Raw genomic sequence first — 18,769 nt, 5'->3', positions numbered from 1 at the left:
ACATATGCTATATCATCCCTAGTCACTTTATCCCATGCATGCCTTTCACCCTCCTGCATTACTCGCTATCTTTTTCACTCTATCCTTCTACCTCCAATTTGGATTCCCTTTCTCCTTGTTCCCTCCACTTCTGACAAATATATCCTCTTTGATAACCTTTCCTCACTCATTCTCTCCATATGTCCAAAGTATTTCATCATACCCTCTTCATCTCTCTGAACCACATTCTTTTCATTACCAAATCTCTCTTTCAACTTTTTATTACTTAATCAAACCACCTGACACCAAATAATGTCCTTAAACATTTCATTTCCTCATCTACAGCCCATGCCTCACACCCATATAACATTGCTGGGATTGCTAGACCTTCAAACATACCCAAACAATGATATCTCTTCCCACACATTCTTCAGTGCTCCCAGAACCTTCACTCCTTTACCTGCCTTATGACTCTACTTCCAATTCCATGGTTCCATGTGCCACAATGTCTACTCCCAGGTATCGAAAACATTTCACTTCCAATTTTTCTCCATTCAAACTCACACACTAATTAATTCAACCTACCCCTCTACCGTGATAAAACTCATAACCTAGCTTTTATTCAGAGTTGCTCTCAACTTCTGCCTTTCACATACTCTTCCAAACTCAGTCACCAATTTCTGCAGCATCTCATCTGAATCTGCCATCAGTCCAGTATCATCATCAAACAACAACTGCCTCACTACCTAAAGCCACTCATCCCCCACAGACTGCATGTTCACTCCTCTCTCGAAAACACTCACACTTCCCTTCCTACCCCATGGTGACATCACACATCCCTGATGCAGACCAACCTTCACTTGGAACCACTCACGCTCTTCTCTTCCTCCTTGTACATATACTTTGTATCCACAATATATCCTTAAGACCTCCCACAAGGCATCTATATCAACCCTATCACATGCTTTCTCCAGATCCATAAATGCCACATATAAATCCCTGTTTCTCTAAGTATTTCTCAATCACAATCTTTAAAGCAAACACCTGATCCACACATCCTATACCACTTCTGAAACAAAAATTGCTCCTCCCCAGTCTGACACTTTGTACATGCTTTAACTCTATCAATCACTACTCTCCCATACAACTTACCAGGTACATTCAACAACCTTATACCTCTGCAATTTGATCATTCACCTTTATCCCCCTTGCCTTTATATAATAACACTATACATGCATTCTTCCAATCATATATATATAAACATGCATAATCGCTCTTTTTCTTTTGTACTTGTTAGCCATTTCCTTCCCCATTTGCTCACAGACACACACACACACACACACACACACACACTGACACACACACACATTCATACAAAGCCCATGGTACTGATGAAATTACATCAAATGTGCTAAAGATGTGTGCAGATACACTAGAAAAACCACTTGAATTACTGTTAAAGATGTCACTGAAGAGAAGAATAGTGGCAAGGTTATGGAATATGACAAACATCATACCTATATATAAGATAGGAGACCAGGAACAAGTACTGAAATACACACCAGTCTCACTAACATATGTGGTGTGTAAGATACTGGAAAATATTATCAAAAAGTATGTAGATGACTTTCTGTGCTGGAGAAATTTCCTAAGTGAGAGTCCGCATAGTTTCAGAGAAAGGCCATATGTAACTAACCTCTTTATGAGTTTTATGGGTAAGCTCAGTCCTGGAGACATACAAATACACATCTCTTATATCTTATTCCATTACTGATCATCATTTCCAGCGTTAGCAAGGTAGCGCCAGGAACAGACGACAAAAGGCTGCATTCACTCGCATCCATTCTCTGGCTGTCGTGTTCAATGCTCTGAAACCACAGCCTCCTATCCTCAACTAGGCCCCAGGCCCCTCAGACCTTTCCATGGTTTCCCCTGAGTGCTTCACATGCCTTAGTTCAGTCCACTAACTGTTTATCGACCTCTGCAGACCATATTGTTCCAATTCTGTTCCAATTCACTATATCCCATGCAAGCCATTACCTCTCCTGCATGCTCACGTGCAAATAATATCTCTCACTCCATCCTCCACTCTCCACTTTAGTCTCCCACTTCTCTTTGTCCCTACCACCTCTGACATAAATAGCTCCTTTGTCAACCCTCCTCACTCCAAACCATTTCAGCAAACCCATCTCATATATTATCCCTGATATGGGAGGAACTCTACTTCTGCATTCACTGTGTGATGTAAAGGGGTGGGAGTGGGGGACTGGAAACAACCCCTTTTTGAGTTTTACTTTCTAAAAGATGGAACAGAAGAAAGAGCCAAGTGAGGAATGCTCAATGCTTCTCCTCGAAGGCTCCGACTGGGATGACTGAATGTGTGTGGATGTAAGCAAGATGAGGAGAAAAGAGATATAAGAGGTACTTTTGAGGAAAGGAACCTGGATGCTCTAGCTTTTAGTGAAACAAAGCTCAAAGGTAAATGCAAATGGGAAGAGTAGTTTGGGAATGTCTTTGGGGAATAGTCGGGTTGGCATGAAGGCAAAAGCTAAGGAAGGGATAGTCCTATTGCTAAAGCAGTAGTGGAAATGAGTGAAAGACTGTAGGGAAGTGAGCTCCACACCAATGAGGGTAAAAATGAAAGCGGACTGCAAGAGATGGGTGATTATTAGTGCTTAGGCACCTGGCCATGAGGAGAAAGATGATGAAAGGCAAGTGTTTTGGGAGTAGCTGTATGAGTGTGTCAGCAGTTTTGATGCAAGACAGTAGGTATTAGCAACAGAAGATTTAAACCAAGAGTGAGTAAAGTGGCAGTAAAAGCATATAACTAGGGAGCATGGGGAATTCAGTGAGGTGGATAGAAACAGTGAACAGCTTGTGGAGCTGTGTGCTGAAAAAGGACTGGTAATTGGGAATACCTAGTTTAAAAAGAGGGACATGAATAAGCATATGGGGGCAAGTGGAAAAGATTGAAAGAGAGTGTTCCTGGATTACATACTAATTCATATGTGTACAAAAGAGAGTCTCTTAAATGTGATTGTGTGGAAAGTGGTAGCTGGTGGGCTGTCTGATCATTAGCTGGTGGAGTCAAGGGTATAGATTTCTGGGAGAGGAAACGACATGAGCAAGAAAAGTGTGGTGAAAGTAAGTGAGCTTGGAAAAGAGACTTGTAAGAAAGACCAAGAGAGACTGGATGTAGAATGTCAAGAGGTGAGAGCAAACAAGGTAAAAAAGTGAGGAATGGGAGATATCTAGGGAAGCCCTGCTGGCAAATGCAAAAGCATGTGGCTTGCAGGAGGTGTGAGGTGGCCAAGTGAGACAGGGTGGCGAGTGGCAGGATGGCAAAGTAAAGTTCCTAATGAAAGAGAAAAGAGAGGTGTATGGGTTGATATATACCAACTTTATCAATCTCTACACATTATTCTTTCCCTATGTCAAAACCACTTCACCACACCCTCTTCAGCTCTCAACCATACTTTTCTTATCATCTGTCACCAGTGTCTTATCATCATCAAATATTAACTGGTTCTAAGGGGGAACAAAGATCACTAGCCATCTGCAGGAGCTACCAGATGAGGGTTTCAATGTACTAGTACTTGTAAGATTGGATCTTCCATCTCATGTATGAAAAGGTTGGTCATAACTCTTCAGTCATTTAGCAGATTCTCAAAACTCAAATGCTCTTACAGTGAGGATGGGTTGTAATATCTACATTTCAACATTCCTTGCACCAACTCCATACAAGATTTAGTATGCTTTTTATAACTTTTATATTTTCATTGATAAAACTAATAGCCACACACCAAAAGGACAAAACAAATTTCATGAGTTAAGCCTTAAATTACTAAAACCACTATAAACTTACTTGTTGTTTGTCATAGCCTGGAATAAGTGATGCATAAAAGTCCCTAAGATCTGCCTCAGTAAGTAGATAATTTCCCAAGAGAGCTGCCAGCAAGCAGAAGTAGTTACGCTGAAGACCTAATCCCTTAGCTACTTCATCTAGGATAAACTCTTTGGTTTCTAGGGAACCCTGCAATATAAAAAAAAAAATCAGATAATATGACTGATTTTGTCATAAGTTAGCAAGAGTGTACAGTATGTGCAACTAATTCTTCCTTATACACAACTACTTCTTCCACCTTAGTGATGTAGGTCAGAAACACATACACAACTGCCTCATTTGCACACACTCATGCACTCTCAAGATGTATACAATAAAGAGAAAACAGAGCCTGCCATCCACAGCCAAGCCCCATGGACTCAAACATGGTTTACAATGACAACTTTAAATGCACTGGTTCAGCCAACTGACTACAGGTTGCCCTCCCTCTCTTATAACATACCAATCCAATTTGTTCCATCCCATGCACAAATCTAACCCTCCTCAATGTTCAGAGCCCAATAACCTATAGCCTCTTTCACTCTCTCCTTCCATCTCCTTTTGCTAACCAACCCTCTTCCCATTTCTCCCTCTAAATCTGATGTAAATTCTCCTAGTCCAGATTTCTCTGCTATCATCTCCATACATCCAAACCATTTCAGCTCAGCATAGTCAGCTCTCAATTATATTGCATTTACCACCACAATTCTCTTTTACACTCTCATTCATATGTTCAGCCCTCCTCATATCACATACTGTCCTCAAGCATTTCAATTCTACTGTCATGATCTTCCATTCTTTTGCATTCAGGGCCAGAGACTGACATCACTAAAAACACTCTCAGGACTACTATACCATCAAGCATAAAAATCTTTGCCCTAACAAACAATGACTTCTCCCAAGTAGTCCTCCATACACCCAGAACCTTAGCCCCTGCTATAACCATACAACTCACTTTCATCTCCCAAGGTTCCATCTGCTGTCAAGACCACTCCTACGTACCTAAAGCACTCGACTCCTTCCAGATCCTCCTAATTCAAACTTACTGTCAAATCATCCAGTCTCGTTTCCCTTCTGCACCTCATTACCTTATTTTCATTCACATTCACTATGAACTTTCTCCATACAGACTTTCACAAGCTAATGTATCCAGCAATCAGTATTGACATAGCCTTTGAAAAAAAATAATTTAAAATAAGGCTTACACAAATCAAGTCTTAAGAGAAATCCTATCACTTGCTTATGCTGGGACATCATATGTTCTAGCATTAGAGGTCAAATGGCATGATTTGCCACCTCACTTACAGCATGGCATTGAGAGATGAGGGGCACAACTTTTGCTCACCATCCTTATGTTTAGTGATATTTTCACTATTTCTGTTCCGACTGATATTCTTCCCATACCAGTAACAAATCAAAGAGTCCTAACTAAGAAAATATGTTTCAAAGCAAGATTAAAAGATATACTGAAAGGGATGAGTTCACCATCCAGATACTTTTCTTAGACTTCCTCCTAGTACCATCTCCTGTAAAAAAAAAAAAAAAGCTACATCTGCGCAACCTATGGAGACATGAAAGGTAAGTGATAACCTCTTTGGGGATACATTTTTCAAAATCTCATGCTTCATCAGGTTTTCTTAGGTCAACCAGTCCCAGCTTTTTGTAAGGAATGATAGTAAAAGGAAGTCGAAGTATGTGTCCTCATGGTAAACTCAGCCCTGCCAGTATGTCCTGAAATCTTACCTGGAGAACAATTTCTTACTTCCAAGCAAGAATACGAGCCTTTTCTTGCTGAGAAAACTTCTTAGGATCTATGATCAGTGGGAGAGAAAAAAATACATTCTGGAACAGATATGTCAAAAATATCACAAACACAAAAAAACAGCAATCAAGAGGCTTCATTCCTACCCTCTCATCAACATGGGGTAAATGAGGTGGGAAATCATGTCATCTGACTTCTACGGCTGAACCATGGTATCAGATGTATGATATATGCACCAATATAACTTGATATGTGAATAAAACCTGACAAAAAAAGCCTAATTTCAACTATAATTGTCAATTCTTTTGTGCAAAGACTGCACATGCAGTAAAAAGACAACTAGCAACTCCATACCATCCTAAACCTAAAAAAGAAAATTTTCTACCTAATGCTACAGTCAAAGTTCCATCCTACTGCTTCTATCTATTGCTTCTACCATTTTGCCAAAAGGCAATGTTAACACATAGCACTCTAAATATTTATAATACACATTCATCATGACAAACATATATCCCCTATCACTTCTCAAACCATAATAGCTCCTCCCCAACCTTGTGCTTTGTACATACCTTCACTCAATCACTTTTAAACATGCATTAATATTTTGTCGGAGCTGGCTCCTTAAATGCCAAGTTTGTCACTCATGCACATCTTTCTAATATAATGTTGATTCAGTCCTCTAAAAACTTGAGAAAGCTTACAAAAACCACTTTTGCTTACTTACAAAGTGTCAACCAATCTTTCTCACACATCTCCCTCTAACAAAACTACCTTTACAGCTTTTCAGATAATTCTGAACATGTCTTTGACCACAACATCCTGCCTGACGCTAAACAGACAAACTACAAACCTTGTACGTAAGTTTGAGCTGGTGTGATGAAAAGTAACGGGGTGGATCAAAAATTATGTACTCTGCATCTTCTGCCATAAGACCATGGTAGTTGTTCTCCCGGCAAAATGCAATTACTTCCTGATGGTGATCATCCATAGTACACAACTGGAAAATATTACGAAAATTAATGCTTGAGATGTATAAGACTTTTGAGCTTCCTGCACACAACCAAAGAATGGGAAATAAAGCATCAAACTTGATGACACAGGCATCTTCTACTACATTAAGTACTAAAATCTTTTATTCAAGAATATCAAAAATCCCAGTACACAAATTTTAATCAATATAAAACATATGACAAAATATGGGACATAATGACTAACCACTTGTATGTTGAGGTGTCGCAAAGCCATACGGAGGCAAGTGCGAAGACCAACAGGCGCAACCCACCATACTTTGGGCGGTGGTGTGCCTTTCACAGTCACATGTTTTAGCACCTGAAATACAATAAAATCTGAGAACAATGATGAATGCTAAATGAGAGCTATTTCTAAGCATATGTTAGTCAAATTTCCTTTCATGCATCTAAACAAAATAAAAGTAATTTCAAACCAACCATAATAGATGGCACTCCTAAGCCCTCGCCTAATCCCAGTTAAAATTAGGGTCATATTGGCTGTAAAAGCAAACTATTGTATGAATACTACGGAATAACAAGGCAACTATTGAATAAGAAGATTATCAAAATATAAAACATAGTTAAGGCAATTACCGAGTTTATATTTTTTCGCAGAGAGCACTCTTGTCGAACCCATTCATTTAATCGCTGCTGTTCAAGAGCACCATTGAAGAATACAGCAAGTTCTATATTGTTGTTTTGAACTGTTTGCATGAGCACTGCCAAAAATTGCACCATGCGATTCCACTGTCCACCACATACCCAGTCTGAAAGAAAAACATTCTTTCATCAGTATATAATGTTAGGTTTTGTTAATTCATCATTCCTTATCAACCCTCCTCAAACAATGCTAAATCAAAGTACAACAATTTCAATAGTACAATGAATACAAAACATGGGAGGAGCCATTATGAAAAAAATTCCAGAACTTCTGCTTCTAAACAAATGTGTTTTGGCCTATCTATCTAACTCCAACACTAATTCCCTACAGGAACTCTCATCAAGGGACAAAAGAGTCTCCACTTACCCCTGCCCTTACATGCCTCCCTCACATACACCATTCCAAGCATTCTTCCACCATTTCAGTCCCTCCAGTAGTATTCCACTCTATTTCCCTATGTCACAAGTGGTCTCCCTCTCACACCAACCTTTAATAGTACTATTATACACTCTCCTTGTACATTCCCCACCTTGCACTCTTTCTGCATGCCTATACCACCTCAAAGAATTATGTTTCACTCACTCTCCTATCCACAGTTCATTCCCCACCATAACAGATCTCTCATACACCCCCTCATTTCTTTCCCCACTGCACCCAGTCATAGTCATACTAAGTGTTCAACTTGCAGTTCAAGTGTGTAAGTGTTCAGAGACTAACATTGCCTTCAACTGAAAACATGTACCTGTACTCAGGGAATGAAATGGTAAATTGTATTCATCCAATTCTTTACATTTCTCTTCAGTACATTCCTACCTAATGCATGAATCAACAAATATCTTCACATTCAGAAATATATAGAAAATAGAATTCTTTCCTTGCTCGCAATGTCAGTCTAAAACATTCAAGTATACACCTGAGCCCCATACTTACAACCTATGGGACTTACTACCATCTGTACATATGACCGGAAAAAAATATAAATTGAACAACAAAAATGAAATATGAATGAAAGAATCTTAAACAAAAGGTAAAAGGAAACTACAGAATCATATAATAAAGCTGGATAATATAAAACAAGATAATCATGAAGATAATCATGATAGAAATTGAGTAAGATAAATGAATACTGTACAGGTATATGAATTCTAAATGCCATGCTGACATGCATCCAATTTACGTCCATTCGAGATCTGACTGGTCAGTCACACAGAACTCGGATGTATGTCAGGGAGGGGGTGTAACCTGTGAATGTTAGTGTAAATTATATTTTTCACATATTTTTTTCTAAACAATTTTCTTCAGTTGGTTCTCAAAAAATGCATAAATTAATGCTTATCTGTACAGTCAGAAACATTCAAGAGAAAATTGCTGAAAGAGGTGGAATTCTTATCTATCTTGTGGTGGTATTCCTTTTGAAACACTAAACTTATACTCTCTCAATGGTTTGATGAGTTGTATTTTATTTTATTTTAGAACACATTTCTTTCCAGTTGGCTCTTATCTAATGCATCAATAATTGTATTACATGTATTCAGAATAATAATGGAAAAAATGGAGACACAAATAAAACTGCCACAGAGAATGTAAAACTTATAATCATGAGATGATCATCTTAGCCTTTAGTTAAAATCATTCAGCTAGTACTCAATGAATGATATGGTAAATTGTATTTTTCATACATTTTTTCTACACTTTTCAGTTTCTTACCTAATGCATGAATTAATAAGCAACTTCATTTTCAGAAAAATACAGGAGAAACTAGCAACAACTGAATTCATACTTGGTTTGTGAACATCATCAGTTTAAAACATTCTACTTATAATGGGTGAATAGTCCAGGAAATAATATTTTTCAAATATTTTTTTACACAATTCTGTACAGCAGGTTCTTACCTAAAGCATGAATTAGTAATCACCTACATATTCAATAAAATTCAGGGGGAAATGGCAGAAAGAACTGGAATTCTTATCTAGTCATGATCAACATCTGTTCAAAAAATCAAATTACAGCAGGTAAATGACACAGTAACTCGTAACTTTCGGGAACTATTTCTTTACACTTCTCTTCAGTAAGTTCCCATCTAACTCATGGACTAGCATTAATTCAGATTTTCTGAAACTAAAAGAGAAGATGCATGAAGAAAATGAGGTGCTGCATGCAACAGGAACACCTGCAATACGAGCAAGGCTAACATCACCTTCATTTAAGAACAGCAGTAAAAATGTCCTTGAATTACATCCCTTCCCAATGTGTCTAACATATCTCATGGGGATATATTTTAAGCTCTGTAAAGCTACACTGATGATATCAAGATAACTCAAGAATGTCTATGCACACCTAAAGACACCTGCTAATCAACTCAACTAATGATTCTTTAAAACTTAAGTACACTTGTAAAAATCGAAGAAGCAATTCAAAATAATTATACTGTACTTTAACAACATGAGAAATAAGATAAGATATTTTTGGGTAAATTTGGAAAATCTGCTGCACATCACATGTGCACAAAACATCCATCCATTAAACAGACACCATCTTATATAAAAAATTACTAAATAACTAACTCACCTGAAAAGAAACCTCCATACAGTCGGTCAAGACAATATTCTCCATCCACCACAAGAGTGAGTGGTGCATGGCCATATCCACCCCTTGGAGCATTGCGCTGATTGCCACGCCTAATCCCAACACTCTTGGCAATCTTTAAAAGATCCACTGGAACACAAGCACCTGGCACTTGTGATTCTAAGAAACGCTGGAGGTCTTGTATCACCATCTTAACAATGCTTTGGAAATTTGGTTTTCGATGAACTTGCTTAAATATCTAATAGGTTAAAATTTTATAAAGATTTGGTTTTCAAAATATTTCTCACATGGTTTCTTCGTTAAGTCCACATGTTCTTGGCAGCAACACCTGAAAAATATGTACATATTTCAAAATACCAAAAGTGATTCTGACAACATACATATCTACCTATCACAATAAAACCAAATAAAATTTCAAAGAGGGAAAGGTGAGAAATATTTCTAAAGCAATATAGCAGTAGAAAAATTGAACAAGCTCAGCAAAGAAACAATGCAGGCACCATCAAAATCTATCTATATCTCTGACACCCGTCCCAGCTGGAACTTCCTTATGGGGTTGGTCACAGCAACAGTCTCCATAATTAATGAATTCCCACACCCATGGTGTATTGGTTAGTGCTCCCAACCATAATGCATTTACAGGCCACTCAGGGTCAAGTGCATTAGTTTGAATCCTGGTTGCAGCAATTAGTCCACAAACAACCCAGTTGTTCATCCACCCCTATGGGTTGTTCAATAAAATGGGCACCTGAGTCATGCAAGGGTATATAAATATATATATATTTATCATACTTTGTTGCTGTCTCCCGCAATAACGAGGTAGCGCAAGGAAACAGACAAAGAATGGTTCAACCCACCCACATACACATGTATAGACATACACCTCCACACACACACATATACATACCTATACATCTCAACATATACATATATATACACACACAGACATATGCATATATACACATGTACATAATTCATAGTCTGCCCTTATTCATTCCCGTCGCCACCCCGCCACACATAAAATGAAAACCCCCTCCCCCGCATGTGCGCAAGATAGCGCAAGGAAAAGACAACAAAGGACACATTCGTTCACACTCAGTCTCTAGCTCTCATGTATAATGCATCGAAACCACAGCTCCCTTTCTACATCCAGGCCCCACAAAACCTTCCATGGTTTACCCCAGACGCTTCATATGCCTTGGTTCAATCCATTGACAGCACATCGACCCCAGTATACCACATCATTCCAATTCACTCTATTCCTTGCATGCCTTTCACCCTCCAGCATGTTCAGGCCACAATCACTCAAAATCTTTTTCACTCCATCTTTCCACCTCCAATTTGGTCTCCCATTCTCCTCGTTCCCTCCACTTCTGACACATATATCCTCTTTATCAATCTTTCCTCACTCAGTCTCTCCATGTGACCAAACCATTTCAAAACACCCTCTTCTGCTCTCTCAACCACACTCGCTTTACTACCACACATCTTTCTTACCCTTTCATTACCTACTAGATCAAACCACCTCACACCACATATTGTCCTCAAACATCTCATTTCCAGCACATCCATCCTCCTCCGCACAACTCCACCTATAGCCCACACCTCGCAACCATATAACACACACACACGCACACACAGAGCAAGGTTATTAGGTACAGTAGGGTTGAGGGTCAAGTCAAGTGGGAGGTAAGTTTGAATGGAGAAAAACTGGAGGAAGTAAAGTGTTTTAGATATCTGGGAGTGGATCTGGCAGCGGATGGAACCATGGAAGCGGAAGTGAATCATAGGGTGGGGGAGGGGGCGAAAATCCTGGGAGTCTTGAAGAATGTGTGGAAGTCAAGAACATTATCTCCAAAAGCAAAAATGGCTATGTTTCAAGGAATAATGGTTCCAACAATGTTGTATGGTTGCGAGGCGTGGGCTATGGATAGAGTTGTGCACAGGAGGGTGGATGTGCTGGAAATGAGGTGTTTGAGGACAATATGTGGTGTGAGGTGGTTTGATCGAGTGAGTAATAATAGGGTAAGAGAGATGTGTGGAAATAAAAAGAGCGTGGTTGAGAGAGCAAAAGAGGGTGTTTTGAAATGGTTTGGGCACATGGAGAGAATGAGTGAGGAAAGATTGACCACGAGGATATGTGTGTCGGAGGTGGAGGGAACGAGAAGTGGGAGACCAAATTGGAGGTGGAAAGATGGAGTGTAAAAGATTCTGAGTGATCGGGGCCTGAACATGCAGAAGGGTGAAAGGCAGGCAAGGAATAGAGTGAATTGGATCGATGTGGTATACCTGGGGTCGATGTTCTGTCAATGGATTGAATCAAGGCATGTGAAGCGTCTGGGGTAAACCATGGAAAGTTCTGTGGGGCCTGGATGTGGAAAGGGAGCTGTGGTTTCGGGCATTATTGCATGACAGCTAGAGAGTGAGTGTGAACGAATGGGGCCTTTGTTGTCTTTTCCTAGCACTACCTCCCACACATGAGGGGGGAGGGGGATGGTATTCCATGTGTGGCGAGGTGGCGATGGGAATGAATAAAGGCAGACACTGTGAATTGTGTGCATGGGTATATATGTATGTGTCTGTGTGTGTATATATATGTGTACATTGAGATGTACAGGTACGTATATTTGCATGTGTGGACGTGTATGTATATACATGTGTATGGGGGTGGGTTGGGCCATTTCTTTCATCTGTTTCCTTGCGCTACCTCGCAAACGCGGGAGACAGCGACAAAGCAAAATAAATATATAAATAAATAAATAAATAAATAAATATATATATATATATATATATATATATATATATATATATATATATATATATATATATATATGATAGAGTTGATAGAGATGCTCTGTGGAAGGTATTAAGAATATATGGTGTGGGAGGCAAGTTGTTAGAAGCAGTGAAAAGTTTTTATCGAGGATGTATGGCATGTGTACGTGTAGGAAGAGAGGAAAGTGATTGGTTCTGAGTGAATGTAGGCTTGCGGCAGGGGTGTGTGATGTCTCCATGGTTGTTTAATTTGTTTATGGATGGGGTTGTTAGGGAGGTAAATGCTAGAGTTTTGGAAAGAGGGGCAAGTATGAAGTCTGTTGGGGATGAGAGAGCTTGGGAAGTGAGTCAGTTGTTGTTCGCTGATGATACAGCGCTGGTGGCTGATTCATGTGAGACACTGCAGAAGCTGGTGACTGAGTTTGGTAAAGTGTGTGAAAGAAGAAAGTTAAGAGTAAATGTGAATAAGAGCAAGGTTATTAGGTACAGTTGGGTTGAGGGTCAAGTCAACTGGGAGGTAAGTTTGAATGGAGAAAAACTGGAGGAAGTAAAGTGTTTTAGATATCTGGGAGTGGACCTGGCAGCGGATGGAACCATGGAAGCGGAAGTGGATCATAGGGTGGGGGAGGGGGCGAAAATCCTGGGAGCCTTGAAGAATGTGTGGAAGTCGAGAACATTAGCTCGGAAAGTAAAAATGGGTATGTTTGAAGGAATAGTGGTTCCAACAATGTTGTATGGTTGCGAGGCGTGGGCTATGGATAGAGTTGTGCACAGGAGGATGGATGTGCTGGAAATGAGATGTTTGAGGACAATATGTGGTGTGAGGTGGTTTGACTGAGTAAGTAATAATAGGGTAAGAGAGATGTGTGGTAATAAAAAGAGTGTGGTTGAGAGAGCAGAAGAGGGTGTTTTAAAATGGTTTGGTCACATGGAGAGAATGAGTGAGGAAAGATTGACCAAGAGGATATATGTGTCAGAGGTGGAGGGAACGAGGAGAAGTGGGAGACCAAATTGGAGGTGGAAAGATGGAGTGTAAAAGATTTTGAGTGATCGGAACATGCAGGAGGGTGAAAGGCGTGCACGGAATAGAGTGAATTGGAACGATGTGGTATACCAGGGTCGACGTGCTGTCAATGGATTGAACCAGGGTATTACATATTTTCATACTATTCGCCATTTTCCACATTAGCGAGGTAGCATTAAGAACAGAGGACTGAGTCATTGAGGGAATATCCTCACTTGGCCCCCTTCTCTGTTCCTTCTTTTGGAAAATTAAAAATGAGAGGGGAGGATTTCCAGCTCCCTTCCCTTTTAGTCATCTTCTAAGACAAGCAGGGAATACGTGGGAAGTATTCTTTCTCCCCTATCCCCAGGGATAAAATATTCATTCTTTAATGGAATATATATTCCTATGAGTCCACGGGGAAAATGAAACACGTTAAGTTCCCAAGTGCACTTTCATGTAATAATCACATCATAAGGGGAGACACAAGAGAGAAATATAACATTCAGCTGAATTACAATATAGATCTAGTTAACAAGCTTAACAATATCAATGTTAATTTTTATTACAAACTTATTACCTTTGATGTTTCCTCACTTTTCACAAAAGTTGCAGTAGATGACCTTTTCGAATATCTATTTGATGTTTTGGATGATATTCATTTACATGTTTCAAGGTCTGTTTTCATTGAACTGATAAAACTGTGTATAAAAGACTGTGTATTTCAATTAAATTGGAGATTATTATGCGCAAAAATTTGGTATGGCAATGGGTAACCCTCTTTCACCTGTAATAAGTAATCTTTATATGGAATTTTTTGAAACAATTACAAAAGGATATCTTACCTTCTAATGCAATTTGGTCTAAGTATGTAGATGATGTTCTTAGTGTTTGGCCAACAAATAATAATTTACAAATATTTCTCCCCTTACTTAACAATTTAATGCCTTCCATCAAATTTACTTTAGAAAATGAAAATAATGGTATGTTACCATTTTTAGATTGCATGATCCATAGGCAAGGAAACAAGTTAACGTCTAGCATATACAGAAAACCTACCAATGTACGCTCATATATCTATTATTACTCATCTCAACATGACAGAGTTAAATTACCATCATTTCAATCTATGTTCCTTACGGCATTACGTATTTGCAGTCCAGAGTATATTCATGATGAGTTTGAGAAGATATATTCTATTGGATCTAACTTAAAGTACCCAAGATCTTTCACTGATAAATTGACACCAAGAATCTTTTAGTTCTCCCTTTTAATAATAATTTTACTTTACTTCCCATGTTGCTTTAATCCTTTAATGTAAATGGTGCCTTCAGCAACAATAATACTATAAAGAATATCTTAATCAGGAACTAACCAGAAAATTCTCCTGGGTGCATCTATAAAGTGCCATGTAGAAATTGTGATATGATTTATGTTGGGCCGACTGGTAAGGATCTTTATTAGACTTAAGCAACATAAATATAGTATAAGAATGGGACAAGAATCAAATGCCTCGCTTAATCACGTTAAAAGCTATGATCACTGTAATGACTGGAGTAATGCCATCTCAGTTATTAACTCTAACTCCAGTACCACGAGAAATATCGGTGAAGCTTCTGTTAAATACACAAAGAATTATAATCTTAATATTAGTGACGGTCTATACAAATTACACAACTTTACTGTTAATAAAATTTGTAAACAATTCACCTCCTTGTCCGCATAATAAGTTTATGATACGCTCGTGTCTTGGACAGTCGCATGTTTACCAAATGGCGTCCTAGCTAAATCTCTTTGTTGTTATTCAACTGACTGTTATATTTCTCTCGTACATCTTTATGTCAATGTTGTTTACATAACATATAAAACTCACTGTCATAAAACTAACATAAATCTAAGAAGTTAATGGCCACGTCCACCATGTTATTGAAGAAACCCGATGTAACACAAATTAGATAGTAATGGTGTATATGCTTTTGTTTCCCTTTCAACAACATTAATGTTTATTGTAATAGAGGGAAACATTCTTGGTGGCCGTGGGTTAATAGCCAAATCTTATAATGAACAAGTGTTTGCTTAAAGCAGGCAGATCAATCAACCTTACCTAACCCCTAATTGGATAATTTCTCTCCCTGGTCCCCAAGAGCTGGCTCAATTGAAATAATGTTGAAAATGAATTAGCAAAAAGATGTCTAACCCAACGGTACCGACCAATCGGCAAAATAACCACTATTACTATACACAAGGTAATGAGGCTTCATTTATAGTCACATACCGTAAAAAAGTTAAAGATCTATGTGCATGACATTTCTAAATTCAACAGAATTCATCAAATGATATTGCTGACCTCGTGAAAAATTCACAGTGGACAAGATCCGCCAGGTGAGTAGTTCATGATTGCTTACCGAGGACCCCTTGCAAACGCCACCGCCCCCTTAACTTCACACCTCACAGCCCTCCTCAGCCACCCATTTCTACTTGCCTCACCTTCAAATGGAGTAGTTAAGACAGTTAGTTACCTGGGCGTGGGTCCCGGGGCCTGGCAGACTCAGGTTCCAGCACAGCTGCAGCTGCTGCTGCTGTTTCTGCTCCTGTTCCTACTGCCGGGCTCGCGCAGGCGGCGTGAGCACCACCTGAGCGGGTCGATTCCACCCACTTCTTTAACTAGTTCGACCGCACTGACAGCAGTACTAACCTACCTGTACTGCTAGGGCGCAGGCTTAGCCATGTTTCCCTCACAACAGTTCCCAAATGCAATCAAAGGAGCTCGAGATTTTACACAAATCGTCCTGTGGTTGTATACTACTGACGATGGTGGTGTGACGTCAGGCCACACCCGCCCTAGATGGCGCGCACAAACCCGCCAATATTTAATGTCCAAAACAAACTTTATCCACCAGGGAAGGACCATTTTTTGAGAGGTATTTTGCTCCATGTTCATCATCTAAGAACTGCTGGTGAGAGAGAGATACGGTCTGTCATAGGTACAGGCGAACAGCTGTCAGAAATCGCACCTGTTAAGGTAAGAATGTTCAAATTTAAGTTGTATTTTTGCATTTTGAATCTCATTCCCTCCAATTTTTTGTTCTCGTCAGCCATAGAATTTCTAATGTTATATCAAAATCGATTCTCTTTTCCTCCATACCGACCACATTTACTATCATAGTCTATATGTATCTAGCATGTTATACATATATATATATATATATATATATATATATATATATATATATATATATATATATATATATATATATATATATATATAAGTGGTGATCCTTATGAAAGTGAGCAGCAGTTTAACAATCATGTCTTTGTATATTTGTGTGTATATCTTGTTTATTCATTTCTCACTGTTTATTTGTGTCTGTTTATCCTTGGTTTTTTTTGTGCTTCTATATGCCTGTAGAGTTTTATCCATATTCTTATATACGTCTACGCTTCACTGAAATATATCTTACCTTGTTCCGTCCCCTGAATGTGAAATTCCTTTTCCAGACTGTATTTCCAAGGCATTTGTTTAGTCTTTGTTGAGAGTACCAGACACGGACAACAATCCATACTGAGGCTAGGCTTCAACAGAAATTAGTATTTTCTCTTTTTTAATACAATGGAAAGAAAATGAATCTTTTATTCAAAAATAGGCGTCAAAATTGTTAGTAAAGACTTGAGATGGTAGGGCAATGAAACAGACTTTTCCAATAGCCTATTCTTGAAATGCCAACACTGTGGTTCCATAACCTCACCAGCTTTGTGTGTTTTTTCATTATGTCTACGTTGGCTAGAAATCATCATGTGGGTACTGCATGATCACATTCGTCGAAATTAGATGTTATAATTGATGTCTTTCCTTCCTAAGATACTGTATGTAGATTTCGTGGGCTACTGCATGTAAAAAAAAAAAAAAAATATTATTGAGATTAGAGTGTGCTTGGTGACGTGCCGTTTTTGGCAGTTTTTTTTGCAATTAATTTAAAGTATTCGAGGATCATTATTAAATCGTAGTCTGTTTTTCCTCATGAACGTATTGTAGTTCGTCATAATTCTTAACATGACTTCCATTTTAGCTTTTTTTTTTTAATATAGCCGAAGTGTTAAACTATCAGCTAGCTGACATTAGATTTCTTATGCCATTTATAAGTTCATTTCATCAGTTAGTATGACAGGTCGCAGCTGCACTGCATGCGTTATCTATATGCCAATTTTGAGTCATGTAAAAAAAACTTTGATAACTTTGCATCACACACACTTCTATTATGATGTTGAGCTTTAAGTAACTTTATCAAATATTAGTACCTGATGGTGTGGATTGTCTCCACGAAACATGTCGGTCGTGCCACATGTATAGAAAAATTACATGTTAGATAAAATTTTATGAACTACTGAAGTGCGATTTCATCATCATAACTTTCATCACGGACTAGTGTGACTTTCATATCTACATATTTATTTATCTAATAATTCATCTGTCCACTTTTTTTTCGCCTTTTCGCGCTTCAACGTATGAATATATATATATATATATATATATATATATATATATATATATATATATATATATATATATATATATATATATATATCTTGCTTTCAAACTATTCGCCATTTCCCGCGTTAGCAAGGTAGCGTTAAGAACAGAGGACTGGGCCTCTGAGGGAACATCCTCGCCAGTGAGCCACCACTTCAGTGGCTGTCAAGTGCCACTCTTGTGGCCCAGACAGCTGTCTTTTCTTTCTGCCTGACCCACACGAGGGCTACCTGACTCTCAGTGCACAAACAACGCCGTCTCTCTATATCATACATAACACTTGGCACATCGTAAATAACCCTACACTTTCTTGCGTGAGTGCTAGGCACTAGCCACGTCTTTCGAGAAGGTCTAGTCAAACGTTTCCTAATTAGATACCCATCTGGTGAGGCAACAGAACCTAACAACAACCTAACCCCTTAAGATAATGAAATATCAATTCAAAGCAACATCTCTGACCCCCAGACATGTTCTTGGGATAGGGGAAGCGAAAGTCTGCTCGTTAACTTTCTTGATTTGTCAGGATAAGATTTCGTTTAATCTTTATCTGTCTGAATACATTGACTGATTACGTGTTTCCT

At 38.7% G+C, this 18,769-nt stretch overlaps 1 protein-coding gene across 8 annotated transcripts in view; it reads right to left on the bottom strand.

Annotated features, from left to right (window-relative positions):
* Positions 1–16,630, bottom strand: part of LOC139751011 (constitutive coactivator of PPAR-gamma-like protein 1 homolog) — a 121,602-nt gene extending 104,972 nt beyond the window's left edge. For 2 of the 8 annotated variants that reach the window (XM_071666080.1, XM_071666082.1), the window contains exons 1-6: positions 16,180–16,629; positions 9,865–10,210; positions 7,230–7,402; positions 6,841–6,954; positions 6,476–6,622; positions 3,846–4,013 (exon numbers count right to left, since the gene is read on the bottom strand). In XM_071666080.1, the coding sequence (XP_071522181.1) occupies positions 3,846–4,013; positions 6,476–6,622; positions 6,841–6,954; positions 7,230–7,402; positions 9,865–10,072 (810 nt within the window). In that variant the 5' untranslated portion in view covers positions 10,073–10,210; positions 16,180–16,629. Of the gene's footprint in view, positions 1–3,845; positions 4,014–6,475; positions 6,623–6,840; positions 6,955–7,229; positions 7,403–9,864; positions 10,211–16,179 lie in introns of all 8 variants that reach the window. The other 6 variants (XM_071666077.1, XM_071666079.1, XM_071666075.1 and 3 more) reach the window with 6 other exon arrangements.
* Between the last annotated feature and the right edge of the window lie 2,139 nt (positions 16,631–18,769).

The sequence above is a fragment of the Panulirus ornatus genome, chromosome 10, assembly GCF_036320965.1.
Source record: "Panulirus ornatus isolate Po-2019 chromosome 10, ASM3632096v1, whole genome shotgun sequence".
Taxonomy (NCBI): domain Eukaryota; kingdom Metazoa; phylum Arthropoda; class Malacostraca; order Decapoda; family Palinuridae; genus Panulirus; species Panulirus ornatus.
Note: the sequence above shows the minus strand (reverse complement) of the source record. Positions and strands in the feature narration are given on the sequence as shown.